Here is a 14,279-nt window from a genome sequence, read left to right on the forward strand (position 1 = left end):
CAACATGCTTTCTAAAGGGCAATTTGGCAACATATACCAAAAATTTCAAGGCGTTACTTTTCTAACCACAAAGAGTGGTTCTTAGGACTAGCCTAAGAAAACTACTGGATAAGGATATTAACCACAGGATTGTTTTGAATCATAGTATTTTTTTCCTAGACAGAAGTTTTTGAGTTTCAATTTATTTGTTTTTTAAGAGTTCAGTTTGTCAACATTTTCTTTTCTGGTTTACTGATTTTGAATGAGAGAGAAGGGCCTTCCTTTGCCCATGTTTCTTCTTCATGGGAATTTATCCTCATGAATGGTATGAGCATCTTTTTCCAGATGGTTACTCAGTTGTACCAACACCAGTTATTAAAAGTCTATTCTTATTTCCCGGATTCTGAATACCACTTTTATCATATACGAAATTCCCATATTATTTTAAAATACTTTTTTAAATGTATGATTTAATTTTTAGATATTCTGCTCAACACTCAGTGTGAGTCTTTAACTTGAAGATTTACGTCATTCATCAACCCTGGAAAATTCTCATCTGCTGTCGCTTCAGATATTACCTCTTCACTTTTCTCTCTAAGCTCTATTTCTGAAACACCTACTTGACATGTTGGATCTTCACATTCTATCATCTGCATCTCTTAACTTCTTTCATATTTTTCATGTCTTTATCTCTCTGTACTGACTGTATGCTCTTTGCTCAGAAATTATCTTCCAGCTATGTATTTAAAATTTTTTTAATATGTTTTCTTTTACCTAGCATTTCTATGTGTCTCGTGTCTTGGGTTAGGGGAGAGGAGAGGGTGTACTGTCCTAGTCCATCATGTTGCTGGAACCAGGTCAGTATTTGTTTAATACGAATGGAAATGACCTTGACAAGGGAAATCGGTCCACATGTGTACAGATAAACGACCAGGAGGCTATCTGTCAAACGTTAAGGGAATTACCTCTAAGAGGTGGAATAATGGAGAAATTTTTACTTTCTTCTTTATGTTTCTATGTTTTGAATAATTTAAAATTTTTTATTTTTATAGCTGAGAAAATTATAAAGATACCTACATTTTTTAAAAAGAAAAATGAGTCTCAAAGAGCCTCAATGGGAACTTAGAAGAGAACAAAAATAACACCTAACATTTATTAAACACTTTATATATACCAGACACTGTTCTAAGTATCTTACACATATTAGATCATTTAGTCTTCAAAAGCACAGAAGATTCCTTTGTAAGGAAAGGTAGGGTCTTAGGTAAAAAGGATAATAAAAAGGTTTTTGTAGAAAAATAGGACATCCTCAGTAACGTTGAATAAAAAATAGTATTGTATTATTGTACTGTATAATTTTCAATTAGGTAATACAAAAATTTTGTGTGGAAAATATTCCTTTAATTACACAGGAATAAACATTTGTTACACTGAGGAAAAATATAAGAGAGCTACGGATAAAAATTAAGTTGGAAAAGAGATTCTTATATATTCATATATTCTTTTAACAATATCAAAGAATTGGAGTCACATATACAAAACTATGACCTATATACAATACGATCAATAACAGGCACTTAGAATGCAAGGCACATTATATGCAAATCTCTAATGTGAATTAACTTCTGAATGTCAGATTCTGCTTTTTTCTTTCTGTCTCTGGCACACATCATGAACAAAACACTTAATGCAGAGTCATTATGAAGCACTAACTGAGGGACTGAGTACTATGAAAAGTACTTTAAAGACTAAGGATTCAGCAAACCAGCTTCACTGTAACGTCATAGAGGGGAATGTCTAACACTGGGGACTAAATCACTCTAAATGAGATTCAAAACAAATGTCTACAGGAATTTTATGACAATACTGAAGCATACTAAATTTGTGAGCCTCAATCTAAAAGAAGCTAAAACCATTAACTTTTAGGAGGGTTCTGAAATATTTACAGAATATCTGCAGTGTGGTAGGAAGAGTTCAGCACGTAGAAGCAAAGGACCTGAATTAGGTGTGGAATCTTGGGCAAATTAGTTATTCACTTTGAGCTGTATTTTCCTTAACTATAATATGAAAATAACATTATCTACCCTCCCTTGTAAGTATTAAGTGCAAAAAAACACCTCAAAGCAACATGAGAAAGTACATTCAATAAGATATTATTATTTTTATAAGAAAATCAACTATAAAGCAAAGCATATTTCAACAATATATAGGATATGAGAAAAGTGTGATCCCAAAACAGGGCAGTGTGGTTATTAGGTACATTTTTCCTGATAATCTCCTATCAAAAATTCTAGTATATCTAACAACTGGCTTGGTGGTAAACTCTGCATCTCAACCAAGAAGAAAGCAATCATCATTTCAAGGTGGTACATTACCTAGTCATAAATTCCTCGAACTTTGAACTGGTAAGGTTAAGGCTGGACCAGTGTGTATCTGCCACAGGTTTGTGCTCTGGAGGACCCAGGTATGCAAGAAGTGTTGCCATCTTATCAAAAGGTCGTCTTCCAACAGCTTTATGATCCCTAGATATAGCAAACTACTTAGAAAGAAAGTAGCAGCTCACTTTTAGTAGTACACATTTCTTTAGATTGACATTAGTTTCTTTTTATTGTCAGCTGGTGGTCCCTGCTGATTTGTAAATAGCACCAAAAAGACCTCGGGGGTTATAAGTATACACCTTAGACATACGACCACTCCCCAAACTACAAAATTTACATAAAAATTCATTTTTCTAGTATTCTTAATCCATTACCATTAAACAAGCAATTAGTAAGTAAAAATAACATGGTGATCCACTTTTTCTCAGGAGAAAAGAATCCACTTTGAGAAACCACTATTTAGGAATTGGACATCTTGTCCCTAATATCAGATCTCTGCTTAACCAGGGTAAATGTGGGATTTCAATAACTATTAAACAGATAAACTACATAAGAATAACAAGACACTATTTCACAAACATCAAATTGGCAAAAATTATGAAATCTGCTAATGCCAACTTTGGTGAGGATATGTATAAAGAGGTACTTTCCCACAGTACTGGTCGAAGCGTAAATTAGCCTATACACTTTGAAAAGCAACATGGCAAGATCTGGTAAAGGTGAGGCTGTGTGTACCCCAGAACCCAGCAATTACACATTCAGGTAATACACAAGGGGACATACGAAGAAAACCTATCATTGCTTAAAAAGTGAAAAACAGGAAACAAACCCAAATATCCACCAATTAGGAAATGCAAAAATAAACTGTGATATAATCATTCAATGAAATACTAACATAAATTAAATAAACAATAAATCTCCAATAGAATATTGTGTGAAGAGACTACATTCAGTACATCATTTCTGTAAAATTTTAAAACAAAACTGTATTATACATAACTATAATTTCCTTATTTTGTCAGTTACAGAGAGAGAAGTAGTATCTTTTTTCCCAAGAAATAAAATGTTATAAAGATCTTAAGTAATACAGCAAAATAATGTTAAAGGTAGACAGTAGATATGGATCTCTGTATATATTATGGTCTCTCTTTTTTTGTATGTTTGGAATGTGTATATTTTTTTAACAACCAAATTTTTAAAAAACTCTCTAGCATCAAACCACAGGAATATGTATGTGAATTATGTAAGAGAAATGAATGTTTCATTTAAAAGTCCCACAGTTTATTTTAGTGTCTTCTATTTGAGGGCACACATCAGTCATGCCCATGTTTACTTCAATCCATTAACAATTCATAAAGGGTTAAAATGCTTTCTCCTTTAAACTCCCATCTCCTAATTACCTAGCCTTAGCTTCATGGTCTTCTACCTTCCCCGAGGATGAGTAAACTATTTTTATTGGCATTTAAAAATAATCTGTACTCATTTTAGCTTTGTAAGATAACTCCTCATACATAAGAATTTGGGCCCTTTATAAACATACATAACTAGGAAGGACAGCAAGTGATCCAGGCTACAAGAGACTTTAACTAAAAACAGCTAAAGAAACAATTGCCAAGTTAAGAATTTTCAATTATTGAGTATTTTCTACATAAAGCGTTATTTGCATACACTTAGAGTATCACCAACGCACTTACTACAGAATGAAAACATTGGCAACGTTTTAATTATTAAATTCCTAAGAACCAGTTGCTATTCAGATTCAGATGCAATTCTCATTTATCTTCTAGTAAACTGAAACTGCCCTATGTCTTGTTGCACATTATGTCTAACAGTTCACAAGCCAGAAAAAACCCAAAGGGCTAATTCGTGATTTCTCAGCTTGACATTAAAACATCGGAAGCACCTAAGCAGGCTTGTTGACCATTTACTAGGACTTAACCTTTTGCCTATATTTTTTTAAAAAGAGTCTACATTTCTCTTTCCAAATCACAATTCTTATTCCAAGAAGACGCAAAGTAAAAAGCATTATTCAGATCAATAATTTTATTAATATAAATTTAAACTGACATTTTTCAATATCCCCATGACTGGGAAATCTTACCTATTGCTGGAAAGATACTGGCCAATCTTCTCTTGATTGTTCCAGAGGAGACGATGTAGAGCCAGCACGTTGCCATCGCTGATGAAGGAAAGACTGTGATTCACTGCATCACTTGTAGGACAATCGGATGCTATATCAAGGAAAAACCTTCAAAAGTGCAAAGTCATTAGAGTTTTTAAAACCAGACACACTCACAATTATGTTCGAATTAAATTTACATGAGGTAACTTTGTGAAATAACAGATTACAGATATAGAGGGCTTATTCACACAGTGTGACTATCATTACACAAAACAAGGAGAGACAGGGAGAAAGTTCTCCCTCTCCGATACCTGGCTCCAGCTTCAGAGCAGGCTCTCAAGTCAGACAACAACCACCTTCAGACGGATGTGACTTCGAAGAGAAGCCAGGACTTTACAGATAAGGAAAGAGAGGTGTGGACAAGACAAAAGACCTCTCCAAAGTTAGACAGCCTGTTAGGTCAGAGCCGGGATCAGAACCTTTGTTGTCAACTTTCTATGGGTAGTCGATCTGCCAGAGTATGATTCCTACGCTGACATTCACTTTTCACCAATATGGACTGCAGCGCAATAATACATCTGTTAAACTCTAATTAAAAAGAAGTTGATATGAACTATAATGAAAAACTGAAAGAGAGAGAGTTGGAGAAGTCTAGCTTAGACTGCGAGTCAGATCAATTAGATTCATACTGCATGAAAAGCAGAATTCTGGACATTAACTTACATACATTTACAAAGCATGAATTATCTCATTTGTTTTCTCTAAAATCAACTCAGACAGGCAAACATACTATTATCCATAGTTTACAGATAACCCAACGACTCAGAGAGCTAAAGAGAGGCAATAGCTACAGAAACCTAGCAGGCCTCAAGTTTCCCAAAATCATAAAACTTCAACAGTTGCCCAGTCACGCACGAACACAATCTTATGCGCTCGCACTTCTTGGTGTAAAGGGTAACTTTTTAGTTCAGATATGCTTCCAGATAGAAGTATCAAAAATATCCTAACGTCAAAAAAATTGTGACTATACACTATTATGCATTATCTGTACATTTTGGTTTTAGTTTTTACTAAAAAGCAATGTTTTCCTTCTTCCTTTCCTCCATATTGTAGCAACCTCAAATCTTCTATCTTAGTAGATACGTCAAAAATCCCTCTTGGTTTTCAAGTATAGAAATCACTACCAAATTATAAAGAATATGGATTGAGTTCATTACTGTCTTTTATAGTAAAATAAAATAAGATTAACTAAGTTCTTGACCTGGAGAGGGAAGAGAAAAAACCTACACAAGAGCTTCAGGTAGACCATATACACAGACTTAAGTGAGACTGAAAATATCTGGTTCAAACAGGGCAACTGACTATGGAGCAGGCTGCTTACCTTCGTGCTGCATCAAAGTTGCTTTTCACAAAATCATTAAAAGGCCGCATATGCTCTTCTTTTGTGAAGAGAACATGATTGGCAATACTCTGAAGTATCTAAACAATAAAAAAGGATTATAAAGAATCAGATTATTTATTATATGAAGTCTACACATTCATATATTCTTTAAAAAATATGAATGTTCTCACCGATAGAATTTCTGTTGGTGGTTAAAAGCAATCATTCTTCATTCTATAAATACTAATTGCTGTTTCTATTCTTTCCCAAATAGGATTCTTATATATACACACACATATATTACATATACAGTCTTGCACTACATAACAACGTTTCGGTCAACGAGGGGCCGCATATGTGGTCCATAGGATTAGTGCCAGACAGCCTAGATGTGGAGAGGGCTGTACCATCTAGGTTTGTCTAAGTATACCCTATGATGTTAACACAGGGTTGAAATCGTCCAACAACACACTTCTCAGAACATATCCCTGTCATTAAGCAATGCATGACCATATATAAAAATCCATATTAAAATTTGTCTTTTTAAATAAAAAATCATACATTTTGGTCTTTATTTCAGAATTTCAAGAATGATCACATAGAAAACTACCCTCAGAAGACATTTGCTAAAATATTTTCCCATGATAATAAGGCCCACCAGATATCAGCCTAATGAATTCCTTTGTAATATAAATAAATAGAAATAAAACAAAAGTATAAGACCATAGGGCATTTCAAAAATAAATTCAAGAGGAAGTACAGTGAATAAGAAAAACTGAAAATTTAGTTGGAAGAGAAATTTAAAATTGTTAGTTTATCAAAATAAATTTTCACCTTTGACATTAACTTCAAGCCCCTTTCGATTCTAGGTGGTGGCTTTTTATCTAAAATGCCTGCTTCATACGGTGAGACGATGGCAGGATTGATGAATCTGAGGAACATGGCACTTCCCACTGCACCGATGCTGTTCTGAGGGAAACGCTGGCTAACCACCTAAAAACAAGGAGTTGAGAATTGAGTATATGGTTTAAATTAAAACGAGGAAAAGGGAAGAAAGAGCTTGAAGGTCAAACTTTGCACAAAAACTCTGAATAAACTCACGACAACACATTTCTATTTTTTCCTATTCCCATATATCAGCAAAAACAGTTTATCCTCAGTTCCTGCCCTCCATCATTTTCAAGCACAATAAAGGTATCTAAGGAAAAAAAAATCTCATGAAGGAGTTGTATAGATCTGAAAAAAGGTATCAATTTTATCATCATTTATACTTTCGGTTTGATGAGTAACAAAAGAAGACTAGAATTTTCACACAAAGATTATCATATTTTACTATGATTAATAGACATGAGAGTGTGGTCAACCCTTATAAGGTGAAGCTAAGTTTTCAACCCTTGAAACATCCTATACCTATACCTAATAGTAAATACTTACATTTTGTTGTGTACCAGGTACAATTGAATTTCTTGAGCAAAATGCTTGCCAGATACAAAACAAAACTTAGTTTTCTTAGATTCCTATCAAGAGAAAAAACTTACTTACAAGTAAGATTACTGTCAGTTACTTTTCTTTATAAAAATGCTTTATGATACAAGGATCTAACTATTATTTAAACCATAGAGGAATGGGAATTCTTGGGAAAGTAAAAGAAAAAAGGATCCCACCAGCAGGAGAGAGAAATCCTATGTGTACCTCAGTTTATCATTCTGTCAAAAAAAGTTAAGGATTCAAGAAATGGTTGCCCACACTCAAAAGATATGTGAGCCCAATATTGAAAATGGATTTATTTTATCTTTGCAAAACATTCTACTCTGAAGGTAAAGAAATAGGTAAATGAGATCAGGAAAAGTGTTCTGAAACTGGCTCAGCTCCCGTCTCTTCCCAGTGCCTCCTGTTTTAAGTTAACATATGAAAATCATCTTATTCTGAAATTTACATTTTTTACATACACTACACAGATACATTTATTTTTAGGCAACACTTATGTAACATTTTAATCTCTACAACTGTTCTTGCTTAGTGTGGCTAAGTGCTGCTTAAAGCAGCGGTGACCATAACGGCAAAGCCACAGCACTTCACTCCACATTCTGGGATTCCAGGGAGAAACCTGCATTTCTCAAGATCCTGGGGAAAAAAGGGATGTATGTGCAGAATCTCATGTAACTCTGGTTTTCCTCACGATGCCTCAATAAAGTGATACTTCTTGTCATGAATTCCCACGGCTCACTGACTCCAGATTAACTCTAGAAAGAATAAGGATTACTTCATTTCTTCTACTCCCTTTAGTGCTTCATGGGGTATACATTTTAACTGTGTTCTTATTCACGGCCTAAAATCTCAAAATAATGTTCTATAATATCTGATAGGGAACTAGTAAAAACAAGACTTTAGAGAACGATTTTTTTAAGCCAAAGACAATCTTTGTAGGAGGTGATAACAGCAGTGAGTTATAACTCGTATCTTCTCACCTTCATTTCACCCAGGTATCTCAGGGAGCTTTCTCTGTGCAATAGTACTTTGACTGCTATTGAATGAAGAACAACTTTACACTTAAATAAGGGGAAACTGGTGAGTGCGGCTAAATATGGCAGCCTTAGTAGAACGGCTTTAAAACCTAAATAGTGACTTAGAGTTATTTTTAGCTGAAATACAGTTTTAGGAATAGAATTTTAAAAATTCAAGTGCTTTTACTACTCTAGTACAGTGTTTAACCTTTTTAGGACCAGGAACAGAAAAATGAGCATATACATTCACAATGACAAAATTCTTCATCCAATTTCAGGACGTTCATAGATCACCATTGCTACTACTGAGTGGTTCTTTTAGAACTCCCAAATTTTAATCTTAAAACAGAAGAAACATGTCAACAAACCTATAACACTTGAAAGCCTTTAAGGAGTGAATTAGCAAGAAGGAAGAAGATTAAAAACTGCCTTATAAACCATACATCAGCACAAGGATCACTACCCATACACGCTTAATTACCTGAGTTTGGCAGCCAATTAACTTCTCAAAGGAGATTAGGTATACATTATACGTTTGAGTATAATAAACAGAATTATCTGTAATATGACTATACGGCCATACACCAGAACCTTCTCTATATGTTTTACATATTCCAATCTATGACATACAAACCCCAAAAGAAAGTTACCTTGCTTTTAAAAGAAAAGATCATTAGATTCTGTTAAGCCAACAACTCCATAAACCAACATTTTAAATTTATAATGACTATACTATCTTCATACTTTGGAACGTGTTCTAAAATATCTCAAGTTACCAATTAGATTCTTTGTTTCCATGAGGACCTGTGCTGAGAAATACATTCCAAAACTTAGTGTTACCCAGAAACTTAAAAAAAAACTAAAAATAACACTAGTAGAAAAAAACATTTCAAGGAACAATTTTAGACAAAATCTTAATAAATAAAGCAATGTTAGGAAGGCTGGAAAACATGCTCTAGAGAAACACAGAAAGCCTGAATTTTAATTTATGTGATTCACTACACAATGGCATTAGTAAAACACTGAACGAGAGTGTTAGACACAGTAAATTAATTTCAACAGTGATGGTGTGTATTACGTTAAACCCACATAATATGCTGAGAATTAGAAGGCTGAAGCATTAGAAAGAATGTTTTTATTAAGCAAGATGGCCACCCAATCCAATCCATTTGCTCACAGCTGACCAAATTTACTTAACATTCTCAAAAAGAAAATCTTGAATGGACACAAAAGCATATGTCTCTAAATTTTAATTCAGTTCTTAATTTAAAACAGAAATTTATTATATGTAAAGCTTAGACAAGGAATGAAAGATGAAACCAGATGAATACTATACAGTCAGGCATTGCTTAACAAGAGGGATACAATCTGAGAAATGTGTCAATAGGCAATTTCATCATTGTGCGAACATCACAGAGTGTACTTAACACAAATCTAGATAGTACAGACTACACAGCTCGACTATACGATACATCATCTTATGGGACCACTGTCGGATATGCAGTCTGTTGTTGACTTCGTTTGACTGAAATGTTGTTACGCAGTGCATGACTGTATTCTAAATTACACCTTTTTAAGTAAACTATCTACATGACTCCTAGAGGTTTTCCTTACATCTTTCTCTAAAATCATTTGGATTATATGAACAAAGATAGTACTCAGCCTGGTAAGGATAAGACATACTGACAGATAGTGGCAAATTTAAAATAAATATATGTCATATTTTGGACAAATTCCACTCACAGGAAGAAAATAATTATGATTACCATAATTTTCTTCCTTTTAAATTAGGGTAAGTTCATAGAAGCAGGCAGTACATTCATATCATGTTTGCAAAAGGAAGTGTTTCTCTACAAATATGGACTTGCTAAGTTTTCCTTTATTTCAAAAGTACTCTCTTCTCAGTCCCAATCATTTATTTAATAATGATTTTCTGTAAGGTAAAAGTGGTTTAACCATTAGGATTTTTATAATCTAAGCAAAAATACCTAAATTCTGGCTGAAATTGTCTAGATAAAAATATAAGGAGTAAAAAGTAAAATTTAGCAACTTTTAGGTGAGACTTAGGAAGTGTCACTTTTCCTCCTTATACTTCTGACAATTTAGGAAAACTTTCACCTCTAGGAAAAGAAACCACTCACATTACCTGCAAACAAGCAGCAAGAATGAAGAGTCAGCATTTCCTAAGGCCTTGAAATTAAGTTTCTTTTGCATTCATTTATCATTTTTAAAATAACAATAACAAAATTAGACCAGGGATATCCAATGTAACAAAAGCCCCAAAATGCCTTTGGGATGCAACCAAAGGAACCAACCAAAGGAACACAGAGAATGTTTCAATGGAACTTAATTCCAGGGTTAATCGCAGTGGAAGCTCTTTTGTGCCAGAATTAGTAGAATGACCTCACAGTGAAGGTCAAATAGGCTGAAGTGAAGACGATCGGAACAAACAGCAAAGGATTTTTGTTTTGCTTTGAGAGAAACAGCCAATAAAAAGTTCTCCAAACTTACTGATTTTTTGTTTTCCTTTTTTTCTTTTACTGTAGCTGTATTCAGTAGGGAGTGGCAAGTTGCCTACAGAACAGAGATGAGCACAAACAGGTCACGGCACCAACTACATACAGCAACAAAAACAATGTTGGCTTGTACACAAAACTACACGATCAAATGCAACACAAATGGAATCAACAAAAAATTAGAAATCAACCGAATTTTGAGGGATGAATTTTATTTCTGGACTTTAATTTTTATTACAATTTTAAGCCAAAGCACTAAATAAACAGCAAGAAATGTTGAGACAATCATATCTACTATTTCTGGCTATAAATCACAGAAAAGCTCTCCCCAAGTGATTTTGAGGATATTCAATTTTACATTTCAGTTAATTCCTAGTTTTTGATAAATTTTATATAAAACGTTCATGACAAGTAGATCACACACTAAAAACACTTCTATGTGTCTACATCACTTTTTCTTGATATTTAAATACTTCTCTGTGTATCCTTCAATTGACTTACAGTTCTTTTTTCAACAGCTGGCATTTAATTTAGATCCTACTAATTAAAAAAATAAACATTAAATGGCTAAATCTAATAGAAAATTTCACTTTAGAGATTCTGAATTAAAAATCTCTCTAAGAAAGATTACTCTTTAAATGTCACACATTTTTCTGTTTGCAAGCTACTTCCTGAAGAAATTCTAATCAAAGGAGGTTAAAAGCTCTGCAACATTTGGGAGAAGAATGTTATCAGCTCAACTAGAAATAAGCATTAATTAATATTAAAGTGAAGAAACTGCAGAGAAAATTATAGAATAAAACTGTCATCCTGCTTAAAATTTTTCACATATTTGACAATCTATCAGAATATCTCAAAAAAAGAAAAGAAAAACCCCCCAAAACCTCCCAAAACCCACAGAGACATATTGGTTTCATCTCTCAGAGCTCCTTCTAGGCCAAAGAATTCTTTTAAAATTAAAAGACTCCTGATTGGACTAGACTAAGCACAACAATTATTTTTAAAACCAAATTAGAATTCCTTAATCCACCATACATGGCATTTTATTCTAGGTATTCGGTGCACCCAACACTATAGCCCATAATAACTTGGGTTTAAGTTAAAAGTTCGACATTTGTTCATCCACCTGTCCGTCCAAGTAGTTACTGTGCAACTACATGCTAGATACCATTCTAGGCATTGGGAGAGACAGCAGTAAAACAAGACACAGTCCTTTTCCCATGGAGCTTTGGTTCAAACTTTAGACTATATATAAAGGCACTAGTAACCACATATATCACAAAAATGCAGCTTTATACACTTTTTTTTAAATTATAGAGTACTTTAAAATGCACAACACATAGTGTTTAATAAGCCACCAATTATCACCTGACTCTATTTTCTGAATTATTTTCACAACCTCCCTGCCTTTCTCACTATAAAAGCTAGCAAGACTCTTGTGTACTTGGGTGGGAGGAATGGGGGAATTTATTCCTTCATTAAATATTTCCTAAGTACTTACTAAGAGCCAAGCCCTGCTCCTTTTACCTTATCAGAATCATTGTCTCAGACTGGACTCCAAGTTTACTGATGATACAAAAATAATTTTTTCTTTTAGGGTGACAACCACATGAATTTCTACGAAAATCGACTAGACCATGTAAAATCAGGTAGTCGGTACCCATTCACTTTTAACCAGCTAAAGTCAAAGCCACTGCTACTTTAGCAATCCATCTGCTCTCTGCAAACAGTTAGTACCAGGCCAACCAGGAAGTTGACGCAGACTGTTTTTAATACGTGCTCACCATTTCTTGTTGCCTAGCTTTATAAACAGAATAATGACTAAATTAGATTTAAAGAGAAACCTGAACAATGCCCAAACTTAAGAGAAGATATTATTCACTTTACTAGGTTTCGTATTATAACTAAGCCACTCTCTAGTCTCAGATTTAACTAGTTAAAAAATTACGTGGGGCTCTCCTAAGCTTCCTTGAGCTGTTTTGAAAAGGCAGAAAAAGTCATGATAAATTAAGAGAGTTTTAATGCTAAGTATGGTTTATCATCTATGTATATGGTGACAAGTTTTTTTTGTAGATATATCTTTATAAATAGCAATGAGGGAAAAATTCACACATAGCAGCCTGAAACCGCTTTTTTTAAATGGTGATTTCACTGATCTTGCTCATGTCTCTAAGCAACCGCAACCCTGTGCTAAAAAAACAAATGGCTGGGGATGACTGTGCAAAGAAAGAGACACAAAGGCATGGTTTTGGTAAATGCATAAATTCTTTCCACTATGCCCACCTCTTCCCCAAACTCCAGGCCCACTTTTTCTTCCAGAATCAGAGTTTAAACAGGCTAATGTGGATTTGCATTCATCTCCGTTGGAATGAATAAACAGCTCCTGAAACTGCATATGCAACTCAAAAAAGCACAGTGGAAGCCAGAAAAGAACACAGACCTAATTTCCTCAACAAGCAGGGGTGACTGGGGACATCTGAACTCAGAAGCACTGCTTCCCGCGCTAGTGTCAGAAAGTGCAGTAAGTCGATCTGAATGATGATGCCATCTATTTTATAAGTAGCACTCTACATAAGAGAAACAGATCAGTCTGTCCTGGGACAACCTGACACAAACACATTCTCTTTTTTTTCCAGTTTTATTGAGAAATAATTGACATACCTCACTATATAAGTTTAAGGCATATAGCATAATGGTTTGATTCACATATATTGTGAAATGATTACCACAATAGGTTCAGCTAACACCCATCTTTTCATATAGATACAATAAATAGACAAGAAAGAAACACAAAAACTTTCTCTCCTTGTGAGGGAAACTCTCAACAATTTTCCTATGTATTATACAGCAGTGTTAGAGTCCTTATGTTGTACATTACATCCTGATACTTATGTATCTTATGACTGGAAGTTTGTAACTGTTGACCACCTTCCTCCAATTCCCCCTCCCCCAACTCCCAACTCTGGTAACCACAAGTTTGATCTGTGAGTTTGTCTGGTTTTTTGGGGTTTTTTTAGATTCCATATATAAGTGAGATCACACAGTATTTGTCTTTCTTATCTGACATTTCACTTATCTTAATGCCTTCAAGGTCTATTCATGTTGTCACAAATGGTAGGATTTCCTCATTTTTTTATGGCTGAATAATAGTCCCTGTACATATATATCACAACTTTATCCATTCGTCCATTGATGGACATTTAGGTTGTTTCCATGTCTTGGCTATTGTAAATAATGCTGCTATGAACATGCGGTTGCAGATATTTTTTCGAGTTAGTGTTTTCATTTCCTTTGGATATAGTCCCAGGAGTGGAATTACTAGATCATAGGGTAGTTCTATTTTTAAGTTTTTGAGGATCATTCATACTGTTTTCCATAGTAGCAGTACCAATTTACAAT

At 34.2% G+C, this 14,279-nt stretch overlaps 1 protein-coding gene across 23 annotated transcripts in view; it reads right to left on the bottom strand.

The window, feature by feature from the left end:
• NF1 (neurofibromin 1) overlaps positions 1-14,279 on the bottom strand; it is a 240,137-nt gene that overhangs the window by 92,539 nt on the left and 133,319 nt on the right. For 15 of the 23 annotated variants that reach the window (XM_070562627.1, XM_070562622.1, XM_070562626.1 and 12 more), the window contains 5 exons: positions 10,876-10,938; positions 6,695-6,853; positions 5,861-5,958; positions 4,459-4,605; positions 2,355-2,501 (listed from right to left, as the gene is read on the bottom strand). In XM_070562627.1, coding sequence (XP_070418728.1) covers positions 2,355-2,501; positions 4,459-4,605; positions 5,861-5,958; positions 6,695-6,853; positions 10,876-10,938 — 614 coding nt within the window. The remainder of the gene's footprint in view (positions 1-2,354; positions 2,502-4,458; positions 4,606-5,860; positions 5,959-6,694; positions 6,854-10,875; positions 10,939-14,279) is intronic. The other 8 variants (XM_070562638.1, XM_070562632.1, XM_070562628.1 and 5 more) reach the window with 1 other exon arrangement.

This window comes from Equus przewalskii, chromosome 10 (genome assembly GCF_037783145.1).
Source record: "Equus przewalskii isolate Varuska chromosome 10, EquPr2, whole genome shotgun sequence".
In the NCBI taxonomy this organism is placed as follows: Eukaryota; Metazoa; Chordata; class Mammalia; order Perissodactyla; family Equidae; genus Equus; species Equus przewalskii.